Source organism: Pleurodeles waltl, chromosome 1_2 (assembly GCF_031143425.1).
Source record: "Pleurodeles waltl isolate 20211129_DDA chromosome 1_2, aPleWal1.hap1.20221129, whole genome shotgun sequence".
NCBI classification, from domain to species: Eukaryota; Metazoa; Chordata; class Amphibia; order Caudata; family Salamandridae; genus Pleurodeles; species Pleurodeles waltl.
Window position 1 is genome coordinate 1,025,212,810 of NC_090437.1, and position 24,409 is coordinate 1,025,237,218.

At 45.1% G+C, this 24,409-nt stretch overlaps 1 protein-coding gene across 1 annotated transcript in view; it reads left to right on the forward strand.

Moving 5' to 3' along the window:
- Positions 1 to 24,409, forward strand: part of RFC1 (replication factor C subunit 1) — a 622,078-nt gene that overhangs the window by 356,748 nt on the left and 240,921 nt on the right. Inside the window, exon 13 of the mRNA XM_069202064.1 lies at positions 16 to 349. Within this exon, the coding sequence (XP_069058165.1) occupies positions 16 to 349 (334 nt within the window). The remainder of the gene's footprint in view (positions 1 to 15; positions 350 to 24,409) is intronic.

Below are 24,409 nucleotides of genomic sequence, written 5' to 3' on the forward strand. Positions count from 1 at the left end.
GTCCAATTCATTAAGGTAAAGAAATCCAAAATAAAACTTGAGGAGACCCCAGAAAAAAATGAACCTGGAAAGAAAAAGAGAAGCCCCACTAAGGAGGAGGTGGAGCATAAAAATAGCTTAACTGATACCAAAGGAGTCAGTGATGTTTTCAAAACGGGCCTGCAGGAACGATTAACTCCAAAACCTGAGAGTCTAAGCAAAGGTGATAGTTTACTGTGGGTTGACAAGTACAAGCCATTATCTTTGAAGACAATAATTGGACAGCAAGGGGACCAGAGCTGTGCCAACAAACTATTACGTTGGCTGAAAAATTGGCACATGAACAATACATCAGATAAAAAGCCTGCTGGTGAGTATGAATCTATTTACTTAATTGCTTTGTAAATCATTTGTAGGTTGTCTTATGGCCACTTTCAAGGTGCCAGAGTTTTGGAATAGAAGGACCATTTCAGTGGCCCTTCATTGAGGATGGTTGGTGTGCAGCTAAGTCAATCGGGCACTCTGTACTGTCATTTCATGTGCATGAGTAGTAGAATATCCTCAGTATGTTCTTGAAGTGAGCCTCAGTGTGTTCTGGAAAATGTGTTAGTGTGAGGTGAATACCTTATTAAAGAGACTAGTGTGAGGGGGCTCTTTGAAGCACAGAAAGCTATATTGAACTTCAGGTGTGGTCTAGAGTGTATCAGTAGCCTTAACAGCTTGTGACATTGCTCTCATTAGTCTCCATTGGGTGCTTGGTTTAGAAAATCCTGTTCTAAGTTATATAGTAAGATTGTAGCTTCAATATAATTTCTGAGCCCCTTACCTTTCACTCCTCCAAACACAGTCCAATGGAACATGTTATTTTTAGTTTAATTCCTTGCTCTAGTGAGCGGGACAGGATCTCTTTCAAAGGCTGAATAATGTGAGATTGTGTTAAATTCTGTCAAACTCCGGCTGCTTAATTGTGTTAGTGCAGCAGTTTCAGATTTTTCTTCATTGCCCAAGAGTAGATTGCATTGCAACGGTATGGCAAGAAAGCTCCATGGACCTGGTAAGTTAGATTTAGTTGGTCGTCCACAAGGATGAGGATTTTAGCCTTTTTGTGAGCTGATGATTGGTATTTTAGGGTTGTTAACCTAATCTGCAAAAGGGGCAGTGTCTGTTAGATCAGTATGGGGGAGGGGTGGCAGTGGGTGAACCACCCCTCTTTTTCTATAGTTGAGGAGAAGATGGAATGCTCTTTTTAGGGCCACCCAGACCTGGGATTTTGTGGTGTTAAGGCATAATCTGCTTGTGTGGGTCTCCGGCAGATAAAGATTTTATATTGTGGTTCACTATTACCACTGTTTACGTTTGTCTCTTGGTATTATCTACAACATTTGAAATAGCAGATGTTTTCACGTCTTTGTGCTAGTGATGGCATACAGATTTTGAAAAACAGTAGTGACAGTGAGTATCCTTTGGAGAAGGTGCATGTGATGTGCTTTGTTGATAAGATTAAGCTTCTAATCTTGGCACTCACAAGAGAATATAAATAACTCTGTGTGGCCTCCAGAGTCAAGAGCCTTTTTTCCTGCTGGTTCAACAGGATTTCATAGTGTACGATGGCCATTGCAGCTGAAATGTTTTTCTCTTTTGTTTATCACTGGTCAGTGACTATTGAAACACTGAAAAGCATATGTTTAGGTAGAGTATTTAGTTGTGATGGGGAGTGGCAGATGAGGAAACCACATAGATCCATCATGGCACCTGGCATCTCTCCTGTATGTGGTTGAATACAACCTTCATTTGGTTTCAGGGGTCTGAAATAATTCCCACTGTTGGTTGGTGATCTAAGACCAAGCTGTTGCTTAGCAACAGGTATTTCCAGAGGTGTTAGTGTTGGCCCTTGTGCCACCAAAGTCACTAGACATGTCCTAATTACAGGTAGGGCAACTCAAACATCATAACTACAGCATATTACCGAGCCAAATTCCAACCCATGTCTTGCTTCCACTTGGAGAAATATTCACATTTTTCTCCCCCTTTTACCAGGATGCCTTTAGTAGCTCGGATGAGACATGGATTAAGAAGTATTTCAATAGATCCTTCTGTTCTCTTGTCCTTACAGGGCCCTTTGTGTGCACTATGTGCTACTTAGACCAAAGACTGGCAGTTTGCAGTCTTTTAGAACTTTAATGATTTGGAGGGCATTAGGTGGTGTCCCTGCTCACCCTCCTTCCCCTTTGAGTAGGAATAGTCAGTACTGGAAGGCAGTGCCAGAAAAGGCTTCTTTAAAGTATTTTTGCAGGTCTCGCAGACGGTTCTCAGACAGTATATGAATATCTTGGGGTTGCTAAAACTGGTTTGCAAGTCCCTTGGTTGAATTCCATACACCAGATGTTGAGTATATCTTTCCTCTGGGAACCACAAGGATTCTATGCCACCACTTAGATGCTGGGGTGACATGCTGCCTAACATTCTGCAGAGACAGCCCCACAACAGGACCACCTTCTCTCTCTTCATTTCCATTGCTGACCGGAAAGAGAGATAACATTTCTAAATAAAAATAGATGGCTTCAATAACACATTCTGGTGATTTCAGAGATTAATTCTCCTTATACATATACAGTTCTGAAATTTCACTGGTACCATGTTTATTTCTCAATTGTCAGTGTACCTTCTTACAATCTATAAATATTCAGTTCTGAGAGTGATTTTGAACAATCGTACGTCTTTTTTATATGCCACCAGAAATATTTTTATCATTACATTGGATCACAGCACATTTTCCTGACCAGACTTCTCACTGTTCTGTTTCAAATATCAGTCAAGGACCACCTGCCGACACCCGCACATGCAGTATTTACCTGTTTGAGAACACTTTTTTTTTTTAACAGCTGTGCATAGAATTTTGTAGATTGCAACCTCTATGGTGTCTCAGCCAAAGAATATAACTTATTTCTCATACGTGTCTCTAGGAGAATAGCAAGAGAGGCCATGTTATCTTTGAGACCGAAAATGGGTGGTAGGGATAACTTGAGTGCAACTCTGCCAGAAGCCTACGGATATTTCAGTTGACCCTAAAAGGTGCAAACTCCAGGGGAGCGCAGCCACATCAGTGCCCTCCAAAACCAGGAAACCCAGGAATTATAGTATGTTTGTCCTTGATTGCACACTGAAGGACACAAAGTATCTTTAACAAGAATCATCTTTTATTCTTGCATTTAGTTCTTCTCCAAACATTCCTAGCCAGAACAAGTCTTCCTGTCGCTTCACCAGGACTTCATCAGGGCTGGAAAACAAAAAGTGCCCCATTACTATGCTCAAATACACAACAGATGTTCTACCATCACCAAAACAGGGGAAAGACCGGCACCCCGTGAACAGACGAAGAAGAATTGATATAAGGGTACATAAGCAAGCATAGCCAATGGATTATAATTACATAAGTACCAGGTGTGATCAACTGCCCACATGTAATACTAATCTACATTCCAACTAAATAGCCTATTATCAATTTTAAAAAAACATAGACTATGTAAATTAACATCATGCCCATGCATACATGTACAGTTAATGTGACTGTTTACATATACATGTATTAATCCACATTAGAAAACTGTGAGGCAAGACATGGGAAGTGAGCCACCCAAGCGTACTAGGGTTATCAAATCTGAATAGGACCCTTCTTTGATATCAATAAAACTACAAAATTATGTCACAATATCAGGTCAAGTAACAAGTAGTCCTCCCTCTGTAAAGAGGAAATGTACAGTAAGCCCCTTCAAAGTCATGAAATACTCTTAGTGTACAAATGAATGTATCAAGTAATAATGAAAAGTTTATTCCCCTTTCAAAATCCATATTGCAAAACAACCACCAAGTGTGAGAAACCATTTAAAAATAATTCACCTACTGTTAGCATTAACCACCAACCAATCACTTGGAGGCTGTAAAAAGAGACCTCACTACCAAACAAATCCAATTCCAATTTACTCCCTATTAACTTACAGATTGTAGAACAAACTGTGAGTGATCAACGCAATAAGCTTAAATGTGGCTTAGAAATATCCCACAGAGGGGCAGACTCACTCGTCTCTTAATGCTAAGTCCGAAAGTCCAAACGTCAATAACATGTAAGCACATTTGCGTGTGACAAGTTTTCCAAAACTCCCAACCGTAAATGGAACCCTGTAATCTTTCTTATCTAACAGGTTTCTGCATGACCTAGCTAGTTGCCTACATGAGAAAATTAAATATTCCTGGCTACTCCAGTTCTTGGTAAAGTTCATGCTCCTCTTGAAGCTTGACTGCTAAGATATGTGCTACTTCATTAGTAGTTGGGCAAAAGAACTTTCACACTGCTTCGACTGCATTCTACCTGTCAACTATGTCAAGGTTTGAAAGCTCTTTGCTCTATGTTCTTTTATATCTGCTTTATCTGGCCTTATTTTGATACTGACTTTGACTGCTCCACCATAAGCCATGCTTGATAGAGAGTTCCTATTGATGTTCAGTTCGTTGTCAAACTTCCTACCATGTTTAAACCTGTGGATGCAAATTGAATACATCCAAGCAAGAGGACTCATTACTTTGTGGGTAAATTAAAAGCTCATTCTGCCATTGTTATTGCTGCTTTCAGTGAAGAGAAAAGGCTAGAGCGTGGAAACATTGGGAGTAAGAAAATCCTTCCTAAATCCTTGCCTTGCAGTTTCAGTTTTGGCAATGTATCATTAAGAGAATGTGGACGGCTGCTTTGCAGAGTTTTTTCACTCATGATGCAAAATATTTCTCATCTGCCTTTTGGGAATCAAGAAAACAGCCTTGCAACAAGTGCATAAAACTAAACAACAGAAGCAAGAAAGAGCTATCAGTGGTCTGTTTACATGCATGTTTTAGTTATTCAGACTTACAGAACAAAGTTGTAGGCTTATTGTTTGACATACAACTTTTATTCGCCTCAACTAGGGAAGGACTTACTAGTATTGTCACAGGTGAAACTTTGTGCATCATTACCAATGCTCATCTGACAAAGATTTGTCAGCCTTCTTAACCCTTTTAGGCCAAAAGGCCTGACCAAGTCCAAAAGTGAAATGGCATTGAGCCAGCAAAACTTATTTGGAACCACACCTGAAAATGCTACCTTTCCTGCCACTGAATACCAGTACTCTTTCTAGCACCCAGGCTGGCTGTCACTTGGGAATGCATGAGGCTCCATTGAATGTTTCCTGGTATACAGTTCTGTAAGAGGAAGACTTTTGTCCTTTCACCATTGATAGTTTACTCATCACTGTGGACAAATGGGAACTCAACATCATCAAGGACAAGTATGATTTCAACCTTTGTTAAGCCTTGCCTTTGCATTCTTCAGGAATGCAGAGATCGACTCTAGATCCTTCGAAAGAGATACAAAAACGACCACTTGCAGCAGTCAAGAAAGTTCCAGAGAATGAAAGAGCCCTGTAATTTCATTGCAGGTACTTTCTTCTACTCAAAAAGATGGGAGACATTACAGCAATATTTTACCTATGCAACCTATTTCTCACTGTGAAAAAAGTATGTGTGATAAGTTAGCTAAAATCAAGGGTCCCAATCATTGGTAACCGGATGGCATCTTTTTCAACTCCAGTATTCATACCTGGATATAAATAGTCCATTTAAGGAAGAGCATTTCAAAAACTTAATGTGGGCCTAAATTCTGGTCTCAGAGTGTTTACAAAGCCTCTCTCACTGTGCGAGGTCCATTTCTACATGGTTTGTAACTTTTTATGAACTGGGACTTTTCATCAAGTGTAAAAAGTTTGAAGTAATTTTATGCAAGAGACCAACGTATATTGGAACAATAATAGACTTTTCTGGTGGATGGATTTACCTGCATATTCATTACCTTTTGAGTCCCCTTTGTTGCCATACTGTAGCCAAACAATTGAAATAGCTCTCCTACACTGATAGGTGATGCCTTGGCTCCATCACTACTTTGGTCTCCACCCTGAATGTGACATCATGGAGCTGTATACACAACCACGACACGCTGTTTTTTTTATTTTTTAATCCATGACCTTCATCGCTGTTCTGGAGCTACTGTCCTTGGAATATTTTCCAGAAACTGTTGTTGGAAGCAGTGGTATCAGGGATGTCACCACAGACATTTTCAGAATTTAAAACTCGTGATTCCTATTCCTGGTGTTGGTCTTGTATCTTTATGCCTGCCTCTAGCACCTAAATCTGAAGTGTTGCTTCTGAGTTGTGTGAAAAGTATTCTGCTTGCATGCAAAGGTCATCAAAGAGAGGGGTCCGACCTCGTGATGGCGCAGACTCAAGATTAACGTCGAGGGAAGTGTCATCATTTGAGATCTAGGCACCATGACAGGTCACTCTCCAACTCACTGTTTACTAGCATGGCTTCAAAGCAGACCACCAAAGAAAAAGAAGTCCAAGAAAAAAACACAAGAAACATAAAATGAATGACTACTTGATGTTGATTCATCCAGTCAACAGCCTCGTTCCCTTGCCTTGACATTGACTTATGAGACAAATCAGATGGATAATCTATTGGTGTCCAATTCAGTGGCAGCTCTGGAACTTGAGTTCTTTGCTTCGGTTTTGAAGGTTCCAGCCCCTGTTGCTGAGAGAGCAGAGCAGGACTTTCACACAAGTGATGCTGGTCCTTTTCTGTTTAACTCTTGCTCTCTTTTGTGTTCCTGTAGACCCCAAGAAGTCTGCCGTGCCCTAACTGGGCTTTCACAGACAACTCAATCCCTGATGGTGGGCGACCCAGCACCAGCTCCTTCTGTTGCCATTCTTGCACCAGTTGGCCTTCTTATTCTGCCTGAATCCTCACTGGATGCTTTGCTGATTTCAGAGCTGCTTCAAGAATTAGGGAGCTTTGCAAAAAAGCAAGGATATTCTGGCGAGGTCTATGTGTGGAGCTCAGAAGTTAATGGAGAAAGAATACGCTTACTGACCTTTGCTTTGTACCAAATTCTTGAGTCAGCTTTAGGAGTTCTGTGGGTCAGATTGGACCCTTATTCAGATAAACAGTATTGTTTCCCATGACAATGATAATAGCAGTGAGTCAGGTCATCTTCTTCCCCCACCAGGCAGATGCTTGTTACTGTCTGGCTCTGCCACAGGTCTGGACACCTTACTGCAGATGGATCTGGAGTGTTCTATGGGCCCCCACTAAAGAATATGCCTCATTCATGGCTGTTTTGTGCAAGGCTATGTAAGTTTGTGAGCTTACATTTTCTGCCTCTTCCACAGTGGCACTGCTGCTTTCCTTCAGTGGAAAAACAACAAGGTGATGGATGGAATTCATTAATTAATCTCAGTCACTGACGATCACTCAGGCCTCATCCCAATTCATCATTTTTCGCCATGCCACCAAACTGAGATGGCATGGTGGGCAAAAAACGATGGATTATGATGTGGTCCTGAGCAATTGCCAGTGACTGAGATTAACTTGAGCATTCCATCCATCACCTTGTTGTATTTGCATTTGATGCCCTAAGTGCTCTGTGTATGCCCAGAAATGGGTGCCACGTTCACTGTGACACTGGAGCAAAGCTATACCTGGCTAAAGAGCACTAACTAGGGCAAAAATGGTCTTAGGTTGCTTGTGTTGCAATTCAGGAAGGACCTGGCCTGGCAGTTCGGGCTGGACTGTTCCCACGAGGAGCATTGTCAAGGCAGATTTTCATATGGCTGGATCCAAACTGTGGTGGCAAGGTGGGCAAAAAACAGTGGATAGGGATGGTGCACTGAGCGATTGCCAGGGCCTGAGAATAATTCGAGCATTCCATCCATCACCTTGTTGTTTTTGCATTTGACCCCCTACAGTGAGGCATCGATCAACCCCATTTTGGTTGTGCTCCTGTTGTGATCTGCCTGCTTGGTGGTAGCCTTTGCACAGTCCTGGGGTACCCAAAATGTTATCCCTCTCCAGAGAGCTTTGTAGTATCTGCATCTTCCTGCAAGCAGAACCCTGATACATTCTCCACCCCTCTTGATAGGCAGTCAAAGAATCCTGATGCCATGGAAAAGGTATTTTCTTTGCGGAGCCTTGCACTTTCAATCCACAAATGCAACTTGCCTTCCGCTTTTGGGAGATGGTACAAATGGTAATTCTGAATCTCACTGATCACTTTCCTGAAGTTGCAGAAGTTGTGTGCGATGAGCAGAATGTGATGAAACAAACCTGCACTAAAGCTGCGACATGGTGGATTCAGTAGCGTGTCCATAGGTTCTTCCTCCATTGCCATCCTCTACCTTACTTTCTGTGCTCTACTGTGTTCTCTGGAGATGTCCAAGTGAACCTTTTTTGTCCTTCAGTGCCACCCACGGTTCATCGAGAAAGCCAGTTCTGCCCCTGGAGTGCTTCAGGCTGGGGTAAACCACAGTCCCATTCTTGGGACTGGCTTCCCCTACATGCCAGTTTCAACAGTAGTACCATTTGTTAGGGGAAACTGCCAAGGCATGTTGTTTTGGTGATGTCTGCCCTTTCTGCCTGTGTCACAACCCAGAGACCTCAGAGATTAGAGGATGTCCCTAAACTTCCAGGACACTCGATTTTATATACCAATCCTGAAACTGCAGAAGTTTGAATCACCTACTACCTATTGGCTATCCTGCTGTTTGGTTTGTCAGTGGTTGCACAACACCTTTGGAGATCAACAACCTCTGTATTCCTGAACCTTGATGATTGGCTTCTGAAGGCAGAGTCACTGCAGCTAGTGTCAGGCCATCTGTAGGCCACGATAACCCTGTGTTCGATGGCATCTGTCGCTGTAGATACGCATGTTCTGCAATAGCTCGCCATCTGGTGTTGGGCCGGAGTGTTACAAGTTGTTTTTCTTCGAAGAAGTCTTTCGAGTCACGGGACCGAGTGACTCCTCCTTTTGTCTCCATTGCGCATGGGCGTCGACTCTATCCTCGATTGTTTTTTTTCCGCCATCGGGTTCGGACGTGTTCCTGTCGCTCCGAGTTTCGGAACGGAAAATTAGCTAATTTCGGAAGATTTTCGTCGGTATTGTTGCGTTCGGGATCGGCGTACTTACATTCAACACCGCATCGAAGATCGAACAGCTCCGGTGCCCTTTGGGGTAGTTTTTTCGATCCTCCGTCGGGGCCTGGTCGGCCCGACCGCGTGCTGAAGAACGCCGATGGAACGGACCCCGTTTCGTTTCTGCCCCAAATGCCACAATAAATACCCCTACACAGACCAACACTTGGTCTGCAACCTGTGCCTGTCACCTGAGCACAGCGAAGACACCTGCGAGGCCTGTCGTGCGTTCCGGTCCCGAAAAACACTCTGAGACCGTCGAGCCAGAAGACTTCAGATGGCGTCCGCACCGACAGCCCACCGGGAGTTCGAGGAACAGGAAGAGGAAGGTACCTTCTCGATCCAAGACTCCGAAGGATTCGACGATACACAAACCGTGAGTAAGACGTCGAAAACCACACAGAGGAAGATTTACAAGGCCCAGGGGACGCCACTGCCACCAGGCCATGGCTCAACCCATAAATTCGGTGACCGACCATCGGCATCGAAAAAGGCCCAAACAGTGCCGAGATCGTCCGACTCCGGTCGAGACACCGGCACGCAGCCTTCTCGGGACCGAGAAAGTGCTGGAGACAAGCCTCGACACCGAGATGCCGGTGTGGACACGGCTCGACGCCGAGACAGCGGCACAGAAACAGATCGACGCCGAGAGGTTTCGGCCCCGAAAAGGAAAAAAGTCACCTCGGAGCCGAAAAAACACGCAGACAAAGTTTCGATGCCGAAACAAACTGCAAGCGACCCAGCTTCAGGCTCTTATACAGAAGAGCACTCGCTAACCTCCCAAATGCAGAAGCATAGGTTTGAGGAAGAGCTACAAGCAACTGATGTGGACCATACGCAAAAGCGTATCTTCATTCAGCAGGGGACAGGAAAAATAAGCACCCTTCCCCCCATTAGGAGAAAGAGGAGGTTGGAGTTCCACACGGAACAAACACCACAACCAAAAGTGGTGAAAAGAGTTACACCACCACCCTCACCTCCGCCCGTGATTGACGTTTCACCAGCACAAACTCCATCACACTCCCCAGCTCACACCACCATGAGCCAGGGTGACCAAGATCAGGACGCATGGGACCTATACGACGCCCCAGTGTCAGATAACAGTCCGGAGGCATACCCTGCGAAGCCATCTCCACCAGAAGACAGCACCGCGTACTCTCAAGTGGTGGCTAGAGCAGCACAATTTCACCACGTAAGCCTCCACTCAGAACAGGTCGAGGATGATTTCTTATTCAACACACTCTCCTCCACCCACAGCTCATACCAAAGCCTGCCTATGCTCCCTGGTATGCTCCGCCACGCAAAAGACATCTTTAAGGAGCCGGTTAAAAGTAGGGCAATCACACCAAGGGTAGAAAAAAAGTATAAGCCGCCTCCTACGGACCCGGTTTTCATCACTACACAGCTGCCACCAGACTCTGTCGTTGTAGGAGCAGCTAGGAAAAGGGCCAACTCTCACACATCTGGAGATGCACCACCCCCAGATAAAGAAAGCCGCAAGTTTGATGCAGCTGGTAAAAGAGTCGCAGCACAAGCTGCAAACCAGTGGCGCATCGCGAACTCCCAGGCACTACTTGCGCGCTATGACAGAGCCCACTGGGACGAGATGCAACATCTCATTGAACATCTGCCCAAGGACTTACAAAATAGGGCAAAACAAGTGGTTGAGGAGGGACAGGCCATCTCCAACAACCAGATCCGCTCCTCCATGGACGCTGCAGATACAGCTGCACGGACAATTAATACATCTGTAACTATCAGAAGGCATGCATGGCTCCGAACGTCTGGATTTAAGCCAGAGATTCAACAAGCAGTTCTCAATATGCCTTTTAATGAAAAAGAACTGTTCGGTCCAGAAGTGGACACAGCGATTGAGAAACTGAAAAAAGATACGGACACTGCCAAAGCCATGGGCGCACTCTACTCCCCGCAGAGCAGAGGGAATTACAGCTCATTCCGTAAAACGCCCTTTCGAGGGGGGTTTCGGGGTCAAAGCACACAAGCCAGCACCTCACAAGCCACACCGTCCAGTTACCAAGGACAGTATAGAGGAGGTTTTCGGGGACAATATAGAGGAGGGCAATTCCCTAGAAATAGAGGAAGATTCCAAAGCCCCAAAACCCCTACTACTAAACAGTGACTCACATGTCACTCACCCCCTCCACACAACACCAGTGGGGGGACGAATAGGTCATTATTACAGAGCATGGGAGAAAATCCCTACAGACACTTGGGTTCTAGCAATTATCCAACATGGTTATTGCATAGAATTTCTACAATTCCCTCCAAACATACCACCAAAAGCACAAAATTTAACAACACACCATTCCAATCTCCTGGAGATAGAAGTGCAGGCACTATTGCAAAAGAATGCAATCGAATTAGTGCCAAACACACAAATAAACACAGGAGTTTACTCACTGTACTTTCTGATACCAAAGAAGGACAAAACACTGAGACCAATCCTAGACCTCAGAGTAGTGAACACTTTCATCAAATCAGACCACTTCCACATGGTCACACTACAAGAAGTATTGCCATTGCTAAAGCTGCACGATTACATGGCCACTTTAGACCTCAAGGATGCTTATTTCCATATACCAATACACCCATCGCACAGGAAATACCTAAGGTTTGTATTCAAAGGAATACATTACCAATTCAAGGTACTGCCTTTCGGATTAACAACCGCACCAAGAGTCTTTACCAAATGTCTAGCGGTAGTCGCAGCACACATAAGAAGGCAGCAGATACATGTGTTCCCATATCTAGACGACTGGCTAATCAAGGCCCATTCGTTAATAGAGTGCTCAAATCACACAAATCATATCATACAAACCCTCTTCAAACTAGGGTTCACCGTCAATTTCACAAAATCCAAAATTCTGCCACGCAAGGTACAACAATACCTAGGAGCCATAATAGACACATCAAAAGGAGTAGCCACTCCAAGTCCACAAAGAATTCAAAATTTCAACACCATCATACAACGCATGTATCCAACACAAAAGATACAAGCAAAGATGGTATTACAACTCCTAGGCATGATGTCATCATGCATAGCCATTGTCCCAAACGCAAGACTGCACATGAGGCCCCTACAACAATGCCTAGCATCACAGTGGTCTCAAGCACAGGGTCACCTTCTAGATCTGGTGTTAATAGACCGCCAAACTTACCTCTCGCTTCTGTGGTGGAACAACATAAATTTAAACAAGGGGCGGCCTTTCCAAGACCCAGTGCCACAATACGTAATAACAACAGATGCTTCCATGACAGGGTGGGGAGCACACCTCGATCAACACAGCATACAAGGACAATGGAACATACATCAAACAAAACTGCATATCAATCACCTAGAACTTCTAGCAGTTTTTCAAGCACTAAAAGCTTTCCAACCAATAATAGTTCACAAATACATTCTCGTCAAAACAGACAACATGACAACAATGTATTATCTAAACAAGCAGGGGGGGACGCACTCCACGCAGTTAAGCCTGCTAGCACAAAAAATTTGGCATTGGGCAATTCACCACCAAATTCGCCTAATTGCACAGTTTATACCAGGGATACAAAATCAACTCGCAGACAATCTCTCTCGAGATCACCAACAGGTCCACGAATGGGAAATTCACCCCCAAATTCTGAACACTTATTTCAAACTCTGGGGAACACCTCAGATAGACTTGTTTGCAACAAGGGAGAACGCAAAATGCCAAAACTTCGCATCCAGATACCCACACAAACAATCCCAAGGCAATGCCCTATGGATGAACTGGTCAGGGATATTTGCTTACGCTTTTCCTCCTCTCCCTCTCCTTCCTTACCTGGTAACCAAACTCAGTCAAAGCAAACTCAAACTCATATTGATAGCACCAACTTGGGCAAGGCAACCCTGGTACACAACGCTGCTAGACCTATCAGTGGTACCCTGCATCAAATTGCCCAACAGGCCAGATCTGTTGACACAGCACAACCAAAAGGTCAGGCACCCAGATCCAGCATCGCTGAATCTAGCAATCTGGCTCCTGAAATCCTAGAATTCGGGCACTTACAACTTACTCAAGAATGTATGGAAGTCATAAAACAAGCCAGAAGGCCATCCACCAGGCACTGCTATGCAAGTAAATGGAAGAGGTTTGTTTGCTACTGCCATATTAATCAAATACAACCATTACACACAACTCCAGAACAGGTAGTGGGTTACTTGCTTCACTTACAAAAATCTAACCTAGCTTTCTCTTCCATTAAGATTCACCTTGCAGCAATATCTGCATACCTGCAAACTACCTATTCAACTTCCCTATATAGGATACCAGTCATTAAAGCATTCATGGAGGGCCTTAGGAGAATTATACCACCAAGAACACCACCTGTTCCTTCATGGAACCTAAATGTTGTCCTAACTAGACTTATGGGTCCACCTTTTGAACCCATGCACTCCTGCGACATACAGTTCCTAACCTGGAAGGTGGCATTTCTCATCGCCATTACTTCCCTAAGAAGAGTAAGCGAGATTCAGGCGTTTACTATACAGGAACCTTTTATACAACTACACAAAAATAAAGTCGTCCTAAGAACCAATCCTAAATTTTTGCCAAAGGTTATTTCACCGTTCCATCTAAATCAAACAGTGGAACTTCCAGTGTTCTTTCCACAGCCAGATACCGTAGCTGAAAGGGCACTACATACATTAGATGTCAAAAGAGCATTAATGTATTACATTGACAGAACAAAAAACATCAGAAAGACTAAACAACTCTTTATTGCATTTCAAAAACCTCACGCAGGAAACTCAATTTCAAAACAAGGTATAGCCAGATGGATAGTTAAATGCATCCAAATCTGCTACCTTAAAGCTAAACGACAGCTGCCCATTACACCAAGGGCACACTCAACCAGAAAGAAAGGTGCTACCATGGCCTTTCTAGGAAACATCCCAATGCAAGAAATATGTAAGGCAGCCACATGGTCTACGCCTCACACATTCACCAAGCACTACTGTGTAGACGTGTTATCCGCACAACAAGCCACAGTAGGTCAAGCCGTATTAAGGACATTATTTCAGACTACTTCCACTCCTACAGGCTGATCCACCGCTTTTGGGGAAATAACTGCTTACTAGTCTATGCAGAACATGCGTATCTACAGCGACAGATGCCATCGAACTGAAAATGTCACTTACCCAGTGTACATCTGTTCGTGGCATCAGTCGCAGTAGATTCGCATGTGCCCACCCGCCTCCCCGGGAGCCTGTAGCAGTTTGGAAGTTACCTTCAATTATTTATATATGTATCATCTCAACCTTAAATAGGTGCATACTTAGTCACTCCATTGCATGGGCACTATTACTACAATTCAACTCCTACCTCACCCTCTGCGGGGAAAAACAATCGAGGATAGAGTCGACGCCCATGCGCAATGGAGACAAAAGGAGGAGTCACTCGGTCCCGTGACTCGAAAGACTTCTTCGAAGAAAAACAACTTGTAACACTCCGGCCCAACACCAGATGGCGAGCTATTGCAGAACATGCGAATCTACTGCGACTGATGCCACGAACAGATGTACACTGGGTAAGTGACATTTTCATTATTGACATGATGTTTTCCATAAACTTCCTCAAGTCAATCCTCTTTTGTACGAAGCTAATCTTTCAGGCCTGACAGTTTTGTGTCTGCTTGACCTACTCACCTCATGTTTTTTGCTGTTTCCAGACACTCTGGCACATGCGTACAATCCAGCAACACCTCTCCTTACAGCTTGCCCAGCACTAAGGAGTGCTTATGGACAATATCAGGATTTCCCCAGAGGCAACTCTGGGCATTTGGTGGTGGCAGGTGATGACTACCTCGCATATAAAATGTCTTCCAGCCCTCAAACTCCACAATTTAAAGGTAGTAATTGACTCCTCCTACTTAAGTTGTGGATATCATATTGATACACTGGAGGTCAGAGGCCTATGGTCCCCTCACAGCAGGAGTCTCATAGCTGTACAAGCTTTGTTTGAACTGCCTGGCCACAAAGCAGGTGTGCTCCTGTCTGTAATCAGTTGGTTCGGGTCTTGATGGGCAACATGATCCCAGTGTGATACCCCAACAAGCAAGGTGGCATGGATGAATGCATGCCCAATGTGTCTGGTGGAGCTTAGGTTATTGTCTTGGGCGCAGGTTCACAATGTCAGATTGGTTGTAAACTATCTGATGGGCTCCTTAAACATGCAAGTTGGCGATTTCAGATTGGTGCCATCTTGCCGGCCAGGAGTGGCGTCTTCATCAAATTGTGGTATGGTCCAGCTTTGCCCTCTGAGGCTCCCCTCCTGAAGACCTGTTTGCCACTCACAAGAAAATAGGTTACCCCGTGCTCTGCCTGCTGCAGTTTCTGCTGGAAGGAGCTCTTGGGGGTGCTTTGTGTTTGAAGTGGGACTACAGTCTGTATTATGCATTTCCTCTCATCCTTACAGTTTTGAGGAAGCTGTGCAGACAATCTTAATTACGCTGGACTGGCCAAGGAGTCCTGTGCTCCACTTGTCCTGTGCACTCCTCTTTGGACCTCGGATCGACCTTTTATTGCAGCGGGAGGGGCAGGATCTGTATCTGAACCTGCAAAGCTTGCACTTTAATGAGGGAGTTAGTGGCACAAAATATGAGCTCTTTTGACCTGCGCACACAGGAGGTGTGGAAGTCATTTTGTTGGCTTGACATACCTCTAGCAAGTATGTGTATTCTGGTTGATGGTCCGTTTTAATTGTGTGGAGTGCTGAAAAGGAAGCTGCCCTCCTGAGTCCTGCTTCCAAGTTTCACGTCATTTTTATCAAATGTGTTGAGATGTTCTTTATTTTCATACAAGGCTTGGCTGTGGGCACAGTTAATAATTATTTGTTGGCCCTTTTGTCCTTCCTCTGTTTACCGGATCAGCCTTTGCTGTGTATGTTTCCTATTGTTATGAAGTTTCTGAAGGTGTTGACCAATTTCTTTCCCCTTTTCCAGTTTATTATTTCCCAGTCTTAATTTGATGCTCGCTTTCCAGATATTTTCACATTTGAGCCCATGCAAAGTTTACCCATTGAGGCTGCTCGGTCTGAAAACCTTCTTTCTGATTGCCATTTCCTCAGCTCATTGGCGAGCTGCTGCATTGACAGTCAAGCCTCCCTTGACTACATTTGTCCTAGACAAGCTGTTCCTTTGGACAAAGGATTCATGCCCTGATGAAGACCTCATATGATTGTTGTCTGTAAGGGGTCGAAATAACAACATTTTGGGGTTTCACCTTCATTATTCGTTGATGGATTGTTGAAATCTGAATACTAGGAGTGTTGGATTCTGATGATAATCTATTGTAATTGTGTGTGACTCACTTTCTACATATTGCAGTTAAAATGTGTTATACGTTTTGGCTCCCTTTTTTTAACCTGCACTTTGCCATCTCTTAGAGCACCTACTTCATTTAATATATTTTTGTGTAATTTTGTATATATTAAATATAGAATAATATATGAATCGCAGCTAAATTCATGTTAATATTATTTATTATAAATTAAGGAATTTTCTGTTTTGGCCAATTGTTTTATTGCCACATGTTTGTCTTACATTTGAATGAATCCTAGGGGAATGCTTTTTCAGTGACAGAGTGGAGGAACTGATCAGATGACAACTGGCGGATCATGAGTGGCATCTTGCCCCCAAGCCTGTAACAGACATCTTCGACAAGTGGGGCTCACACTGGTTAGATCTGTTCTCCACCAGCTAGGGCGTGGAAGTGTCAACTCAACTGCACATTTTGGTTGGGTTGTGTGGAAAGTCAGGACAAACCAGACCCAGATCACCTTAATAGCCATGGATCGGCCAAGGAAAGTATGGTACCTAGCGCTCTTGATCTAGCTGCTGGTATAGAGTCCTGCACCCAAGCCTCCTCAAGACACAACTTCATGCATTGAAATTAAGCAGCAACTGTTAAATAGGTGACAGCACTTAGGAAGCCCGTTTTCAGTGCCTGTATTGAGAGTGAGCAGCTGGGCAGTAGCTCATAAGTCATGCACATAAGTAATGTCAACACTCAAGTTCAATTGAGGCCTAACATACTAGAAATATGCAAGGCAGCTTTTGCAAGATCTTGCTGGGCCAATGATAAAACAAATCACAACCAATGAAAAAGTTTGGCCTGCAGAGGGTCGGTATGATGAGCAGCACACCAGGAAGCAAACTTCTCCCAGTACCCATCGTAGATGGACTCTGTTGGATATCCTGGGAGTTGGTAGTGTGCTTTGCAAACATAACATACCATTTTACAGTAGGGAAAATAATTATTGGTATTTGTAATTGTATTTATTAAACTCAGTGCAAGTGATAGATCGATTGACTGCTGCCCGCCTCCCCAACCACCATCACATTACATAATTATGTATTTTTGTTTCAGCTCTCCAGATCACAACCCACCAGGTGATTACGACTGTATGCTGTACTAGGGCATAGGCCCCCTTCTGGGAATGTGGCCCTCTTTTGGCGAGCAGGGATCTACACAGTGCACATGGGGCAACAACCCTTAGTCTTCTCTGCAGTCTCCCCTTGGCATACAGGGATCGTATAGCAGCGTCACCAAGGAGATGACCCTCTTCGGCTCCTTTCTCGCAGTATAGTCTCCTTGACATCAAGGGATTGGACAATGCACACAGGCTAGTGGCCGGATCACTGCGGCAGTCCAAACCTCTACATAGCTCCCACCTGGCATTCAGGGGTCTCACAGTGCACATAGGCACGTAACCAGATTGGCCGGCTATTCTAGACAGATCACAATCTTACACTGTAACCCCAGGATTGTCTCGGTAGAACACCACTGGACCGTGCTCTCTCCGGGCCCTAACCTACCTGTAATTCCCTTATCAGACCCATCTTCTTTCTCAGATGTGCCCAAACCCCTTTGACCAGTGATGTCTGCCAGAATCAAAGAGCCCCTTCTGAAGTATACTGAATATGCTGTAGAGCCTGATTGTTCTCTCCTCCAATGTGTGTATCCAACCCAGCTCTCTGGAATGTGGCAATCCACAAATCTGTAAGTTGGTGGGGAGAGGTGAAACTCTACCTCCACAGGCCCCTCCAGTTGGCTGTGGAATTCCCCAGTATGGGGCCTGCAGACACTGTAGTCTCCCAGGCATGAATGTATCTTTGATGCTGTTTACAACCATGTGTGTAGTGTTGCATGTGCTACACCTGACCTATGTTTTAGAACACACAAGGGGCAAACCACAGGTACTAAGAGACCAGGGGCAGGTATTTTATGGAGGAACAAGGGTCCCTTAGATAAAGAGAATGTAGATTCAAATACCACATAGAATCACAGTGAAGTCCATAGAAAATATGCAGTAAACTAATATGTTTATTCCAAATAAAAATAGGAAAACATTGTAGTAGGAAAACAAAAATGTCTTGGGAAGCATGAAAAAATTACAGATCATAAATTATAGCTCAGGCATACCCCATGTGACAGAAAATACTTGCACAATTAAAATCCCAATTTTACGGTACTCTTGCTCATGTCAAAACGTATTGTTGTACAGAATCCAAGTACTAAATGTTGACGTTTTGATCCCTTATTTAATTGTTGGGATCATCATCAGGACATAGACAATGATGTCTGAAATGCACACAAATAGTCTTTATTATGAATCTTTGTGGTATTTGAATCTACATTCTCTTTATCTAAGGTACCCTTTTTGTTTTGAAAGAATGCACCTAACCTCGGGCCACTCAGACATACGAGTGCGCCGTGTGTCGATGTGCATAGGCCTTCATGTACTTTCACCACACACACACATAATGGCGTTGTGGCGAAGCACAGGCCTCCATGTAGTGCTACCATGGGCACACACACAAAGTGACCTTGTGTAGAAACACATTCAGAGCTTCATTTACTGGCACCACAGGCACAAACACATAATGGCTGTGTAGAAGCACACACACTTCCTGGTGCTCCACCCATCCCGATGGAGGCCGGGGTGAGCTGAGCACAAAGCAACAGAATTTTACTAGAGGGATCCAGTAGGCCTCACTCCCCTGCTGCAGGAGAATCCGCCTGGTCATTTTGCTGGTTACTTTAAAATGATATGTTGCTACCACAATGCCTGTGCTTCTTAACTCTACTTTACTCTTTGGATAGGCAGTAGCCTTTCTCTTCTAGGAGGATAGCACTTTGTGTGCCCCGCCCTGTCTAATCAGAATGCAATCCATGAGACAGGCCTAGATCATAGTGCACAAACATGATCCTTGTTCTCTCATGACCAAATATTGTTACCTTTGATCCAGATATCACTGCAGCTGGGGCAATCTGGACAAGGATACACACTTATCACCATGTGTGAAAAATTGGGTTGTTGGTTGACCCGGGTAAGAGTCCTGGTCCAGCAGCAGCCACAATCTCTTGCAGGGTGAACCATAACATGCCACTAATTTAATGTGAACATAACCCTGGGTAGCTTGGCACAAAAAGCAGTCAGGCTAAACATAGAGCCAAGGTGTAAAGTATGTATGCAGCACACAAACAGTAACAAAGTGAAAACGCAACAGAAGAACAAATCACAAACCAATTTAGAAATATAGAGAACATTTCAATAGTTTATTTGAAACCAAAACCATCAAATTCCAATTAGTAGAACCGGAGTTATGATTTTTTAAAGTTTAAGGTTCAAAATAGCAAGTCCTCTGTTTCCACCTGGGCACCTTTATCAACACAACCAGGAGTGGATGGAGACCTTTTGGGAGTTCAAGACTCACTCTGTCGAGACGGGGCCACTCACCTGAAGAGCAGGATGTCTGCAGGGGCGATGGTATGCCCCCAACCTCCTGGAACACCTCTTGGCACTGCCTGGTGGACACAGAATCCCCGGCAGGTGTCCCAAAAGGAAAGGGGGAGTGGAAGAGAAAGAGACAAAACATTGCCACGTCTTGCCGGTCCAGCCAGGCAACCTGTATCTTCGGGGGCAGGGGCCCAATTAGAAGCACATGTCTACCCCTGCTCACATTAGCAAACAAGCATTGGTAAAACAAGCATTGATAAAAACCAATTGTGTAACACAGCACATTATGTTTACTTAGAAACATGAGGGCTTAACCAAGAACAGAGATAAGATTTAACCCTAATCCCTGGGCATGCTGACAGATAACGCAGGAGGCACCTTGGGGATTCCTGACACACTCAGGCTGGTTCCAGGTGCAGGTTCAGGATGGTGGGAGCCTGTAATGTCCTTGTGGCTCTGAACAGGAGGTCAGGAAAACTAGCAATTGGAGTCACTTCTGAATGACCGGGAAGTCCAGGGTGCGGGCAAATTTGCTGGGCTGGCCTGTTTCCATGGGGAGCGGGGTCAAGACAAGTTTGCGTATGGCTGGGTCCAAACGAGTAATGTGGCAAGAAAAATAACAATGGATTAAACCCAGATCTGTGACTGGGGCTGAATGTTTGAAAAGTTTCAACACTCTGTCTTCCATTTTCATTTGTGGTGTTGCTCTGAACAGGTGGCCAGCAAAACTAGCAATTGGAGTCACTTGTGGAAGTTCTGGGGACAGGGGAAGATGCATGGCTCCGAAGCAGGCCTCCGAGGCATGCCTGACCTGTGAAGATTCAAGGCAGGCTCTAAGCCGCAAAGCAGTCCTGCCAGGCACACCAGCAGTCTGGCAGAGAGAGCAGCAGGTCGCAACAGTCCTCTGGGAGTCCATCCACAGGAAAATTTGTGAACTGGAGAGTGGGTGTGAAAGCCCTGTTATTTTACCCTGGTGCCCTGCTCCTAGAAGTTGGGAGAAGTTTCCAGAAGGGTTCTTTGAAGTTCCAGGAGCTTCCTGCCTCCACTGCCCTGGCTCCTAGCCGGCTGCACTGACAGTATAGGGTTGTTAAGCCTATTGAGTGGTGGCAGAGCACCGCCTATTCATGTGCATGTGGTGTTGTACTGCTGAGGGAATGCTGCTATGAACATAGTACCATGCAACACCAGAAACGTTCCGGCACCCCAGAAAAAGTAGGAAGATCACCTTGGCATCCAAGGACAATTGGAAGCTGCCCTATCAGTGCTTCCAGCGGCCCAAACAGCTGCCAGCCCAAAGTCCGTGTTGTTGAGCAAATCCGACGAACAGAGGGAGAATGTCAACACGGTGCCAAAGACATGGGCCCAATGTGGACCATTTCCCAGGGACATAAGTATGCCTGTTGCTAAAGACAAAGCCAAGTCCTACTAAAGATCCCATGACCATTGCCTCCAAGGGAGCTGGGCATCGAGCCCCGAGCATGATAGTCGAGGCAAGACCAGCCACGAGGCCTAGTCACTTTTGAGCGCATGTTGGCATTGAGAAGAAGCCCCAGAACCTGACAGGCCTCCAGCTAAGGATATAAAACCCCACCATCCCTTTAGCCCCATTCACTTTAAAGGCATCGAGCATCACCAGGGGTCAGTACCGACTCAACCATAAGCACCATCCCACAAAATTGTGTTCAAGCTCTCTTCCAACAAACCTACATACATTAGGGGACAAGTCCCACAAAGGTTTGCTGATAGTCCACACTGCCTGCCAAGTGTGCTTTGGCCCAAGCCACTGGCTATGCTCTTCCTCCAGACAAGGAGAAAGATAGACGCAGCGGACAAAAGGGTGGAGAAGGGGTAATAGCCAACTCTGTTGCTCTCCTACCCAGGTGTGACAGGGCACAATAGGATGAGATTCATGAGCTCCTTAAACATTTTAGGGAGCAGTTCTGGACATGGGGCAGGAGCTAATTTCTTAGGGCAACATCACCAACTCTAACATCCTTTATGCTTTGGATGTTGCAGACATAGCCTAGTGTCATCCTTGACGCCACATCTGGCTCTGTATCTCCAGGTTCACACCTGAGGAGCTGCAGCAAATTCCCAACCTCTTGTTTGATTGGGAAGGGCCACCTTTTTGGACCACAGGTTGATGAGGTGCTTGAGAAGATTAAAAAAAAGATATGAAGATGGCCAAGTCTACAAGGGCTTTCCAAACTACATCATAAAGGGGCTCCTTTTGAAAGTAGCAACCTTTTTTTTTGCGGGGGGATGGGGGGGGAGGATGAGGACTACCTTTCCTAACCCACCACACCCATACCAAAGGCAGTAAAAGGCATACCATCACCAAGGGTGTACAATAAGGGCCACTATCAGGAAAATAACATGGTGGAAGAGGTAAAGGAGACTCCAGCAAGGGAACTATCTCCTCCAAACAGTGAATTTGCCTGCCTTCCCCAATTCCAACCACACATCATCTATTAGGAGGAGAGTACACAATTTCCTCCACTGCTGAGGGGATAACATGTCGGGCAGATAGGTGCTAGCACTAGTCAAACATGGCTACTGCCTGAAAGTACTTACCACCCCGTCACCTGAATCCCATCATGATTACACACAGTCAGCAGGGAATACCTCTTCCTCTTCCAGGAAGGAGGTGGTGCATACCTTTCTACAAACAGATGCAACACTAAAGGATCAATCTATATTTCCTAATGCCAAAAAAGCGCAGCTGTCTCAGATTCAGTTGTGATCTCAGGCCCCTCAATCTCTACATCATGTCATAACATTTCTGAATGACAGCCCTGCAGGACATCTTCCCCCTTCTTCTACAAGGAGATTTCATAATAGTGTTTGTTCTCTTTTTTCACATTCCCATCTACCCTTCCCACCAGAAGTACCTTCATTTTATGCTAAGACGACAGCACTACGAATTCAAAGTGCTTCCCTTTGGGGGTCACCACAGCTCCAGTCTGTCTTAGTGGTGGCAGCACAATTGCGCAAGGTAGGCATGTATGTCTTCCCCTACCTTGACCATTGGCTTATCAAGAACATCAGCTGCTACAGTGTCCAACACCATGTCTCCTTGTTCCAAAGCTTGTTCTTCATTATAATCACTTCGAAATCCTAACTGCATCCTCTTCAAATACAGCCCTTACAAGGCTCCATCCAATGCGGTCATAGGCAAGGCCTACCCTAACGAACAGAGTCTAAGCCTTTCAGCATGTTTTGCTTCTTTTTCAGCCCAATCATTAGCTCACAGTTCGCACTGTTGTGCGCGTTTTAGGAGTAATGGCTTTGTGCATCGCCATCATTCCTCATGCAAGGTTGTGCTTGAGTCCCCATCAAGATGTCTGGCAACCGAATGCTCACAAGTAGAGTGTCACTGGGAAAATATAGTGTTGAGTAAAGGCCTAAGTGTGCACAGCTCTCTGCAGTAGTGTGGCACCACTAACCTGGTACAGGGCATAGCTTTTGCAGACCCAGTTCTGCAGCTATTTCCACAAGCACCTCTGTAATAGGGTAGGGCACACGTCTCAACCAAAATACAATCCAAGAAACATGGTCCTCTCAGTTCCAGAATCGTCACATCCATTACTTGGAACTGCTAGCCGTTCAGCTAGCCCTTGAAACCTTCCTGTCATTTATTTGGGGCAAGGTACTCCTCATCAGGACAGACCGCATGACCTACATGTATCACAACCAGAAGCAGGGTGGCACACATTCTCCTCAGCTCTCCCGCCTAGTACATAGGATCTGGCACTGGGCACACCGCCTTCACATTCACCTCATTGTGGTGCACTTCATAGTGGTGGACTGTGACTGCTGACCTGCTCAGCAGGACGGAGCAGTAAATGTACAAGAGGGAACTCTGTCCCTGGTGTAGAAAATTGCCCCTTTTGGCATGGTTACCCCTCCAACCTCACACTTTGTGCCTCATATTGATGCTAACTTGACTGAGTGTGCGCTGGGATCCTGCTAACCAGACCCCAGCACCAGTGTTCTTTCCCAAAACTGTACCATTGTTTCCACAATTGGCACAACCCTGGAACACAGCTAAGCCCCTTGTAAAAGGTACCAGTGGTCGCATGGGCACTGTGACCAGGGAGGGTCCCTAAGGGGCTGCTGCTTGTATTGTGCCACCCTAAGGGACCCCTCACCAAACACATGCACACTGCCATTGCAGATTGTGTGTGCTGGTGGGGAGAAAAAGGTAAAGTCGACATGGCATCCCTCTCACAGTGCCATGCCGACAAACCACTGCCTGTGGCATGGGTAAGTCACCCCTCTAGCAGGCCTTACAGCCCTAAGGAAGGATACACTATACCATAGATGAGAGCATAACTGCATGAGCAATATACCTCTACGGTGTCTAAGTACATTCTTTAACATTGTAAGTGCAGTGCGGCCATATGGAGTACATGAGCTGAGAGTTTGTCATTACGAACTCCACAGCTCCATGATGGCTTCATAACAAGTTTCTGATCCCCGTGGGGTGAGAGCCTTTGTGTTCTCTGGTGTCAGAAACAAAACCTGCTGTGGGTGGAGGTGCTTCACATCTCACCCCAGCAGGAACTGTAACACTTGGTGGTGAGCCTCAAAGGCT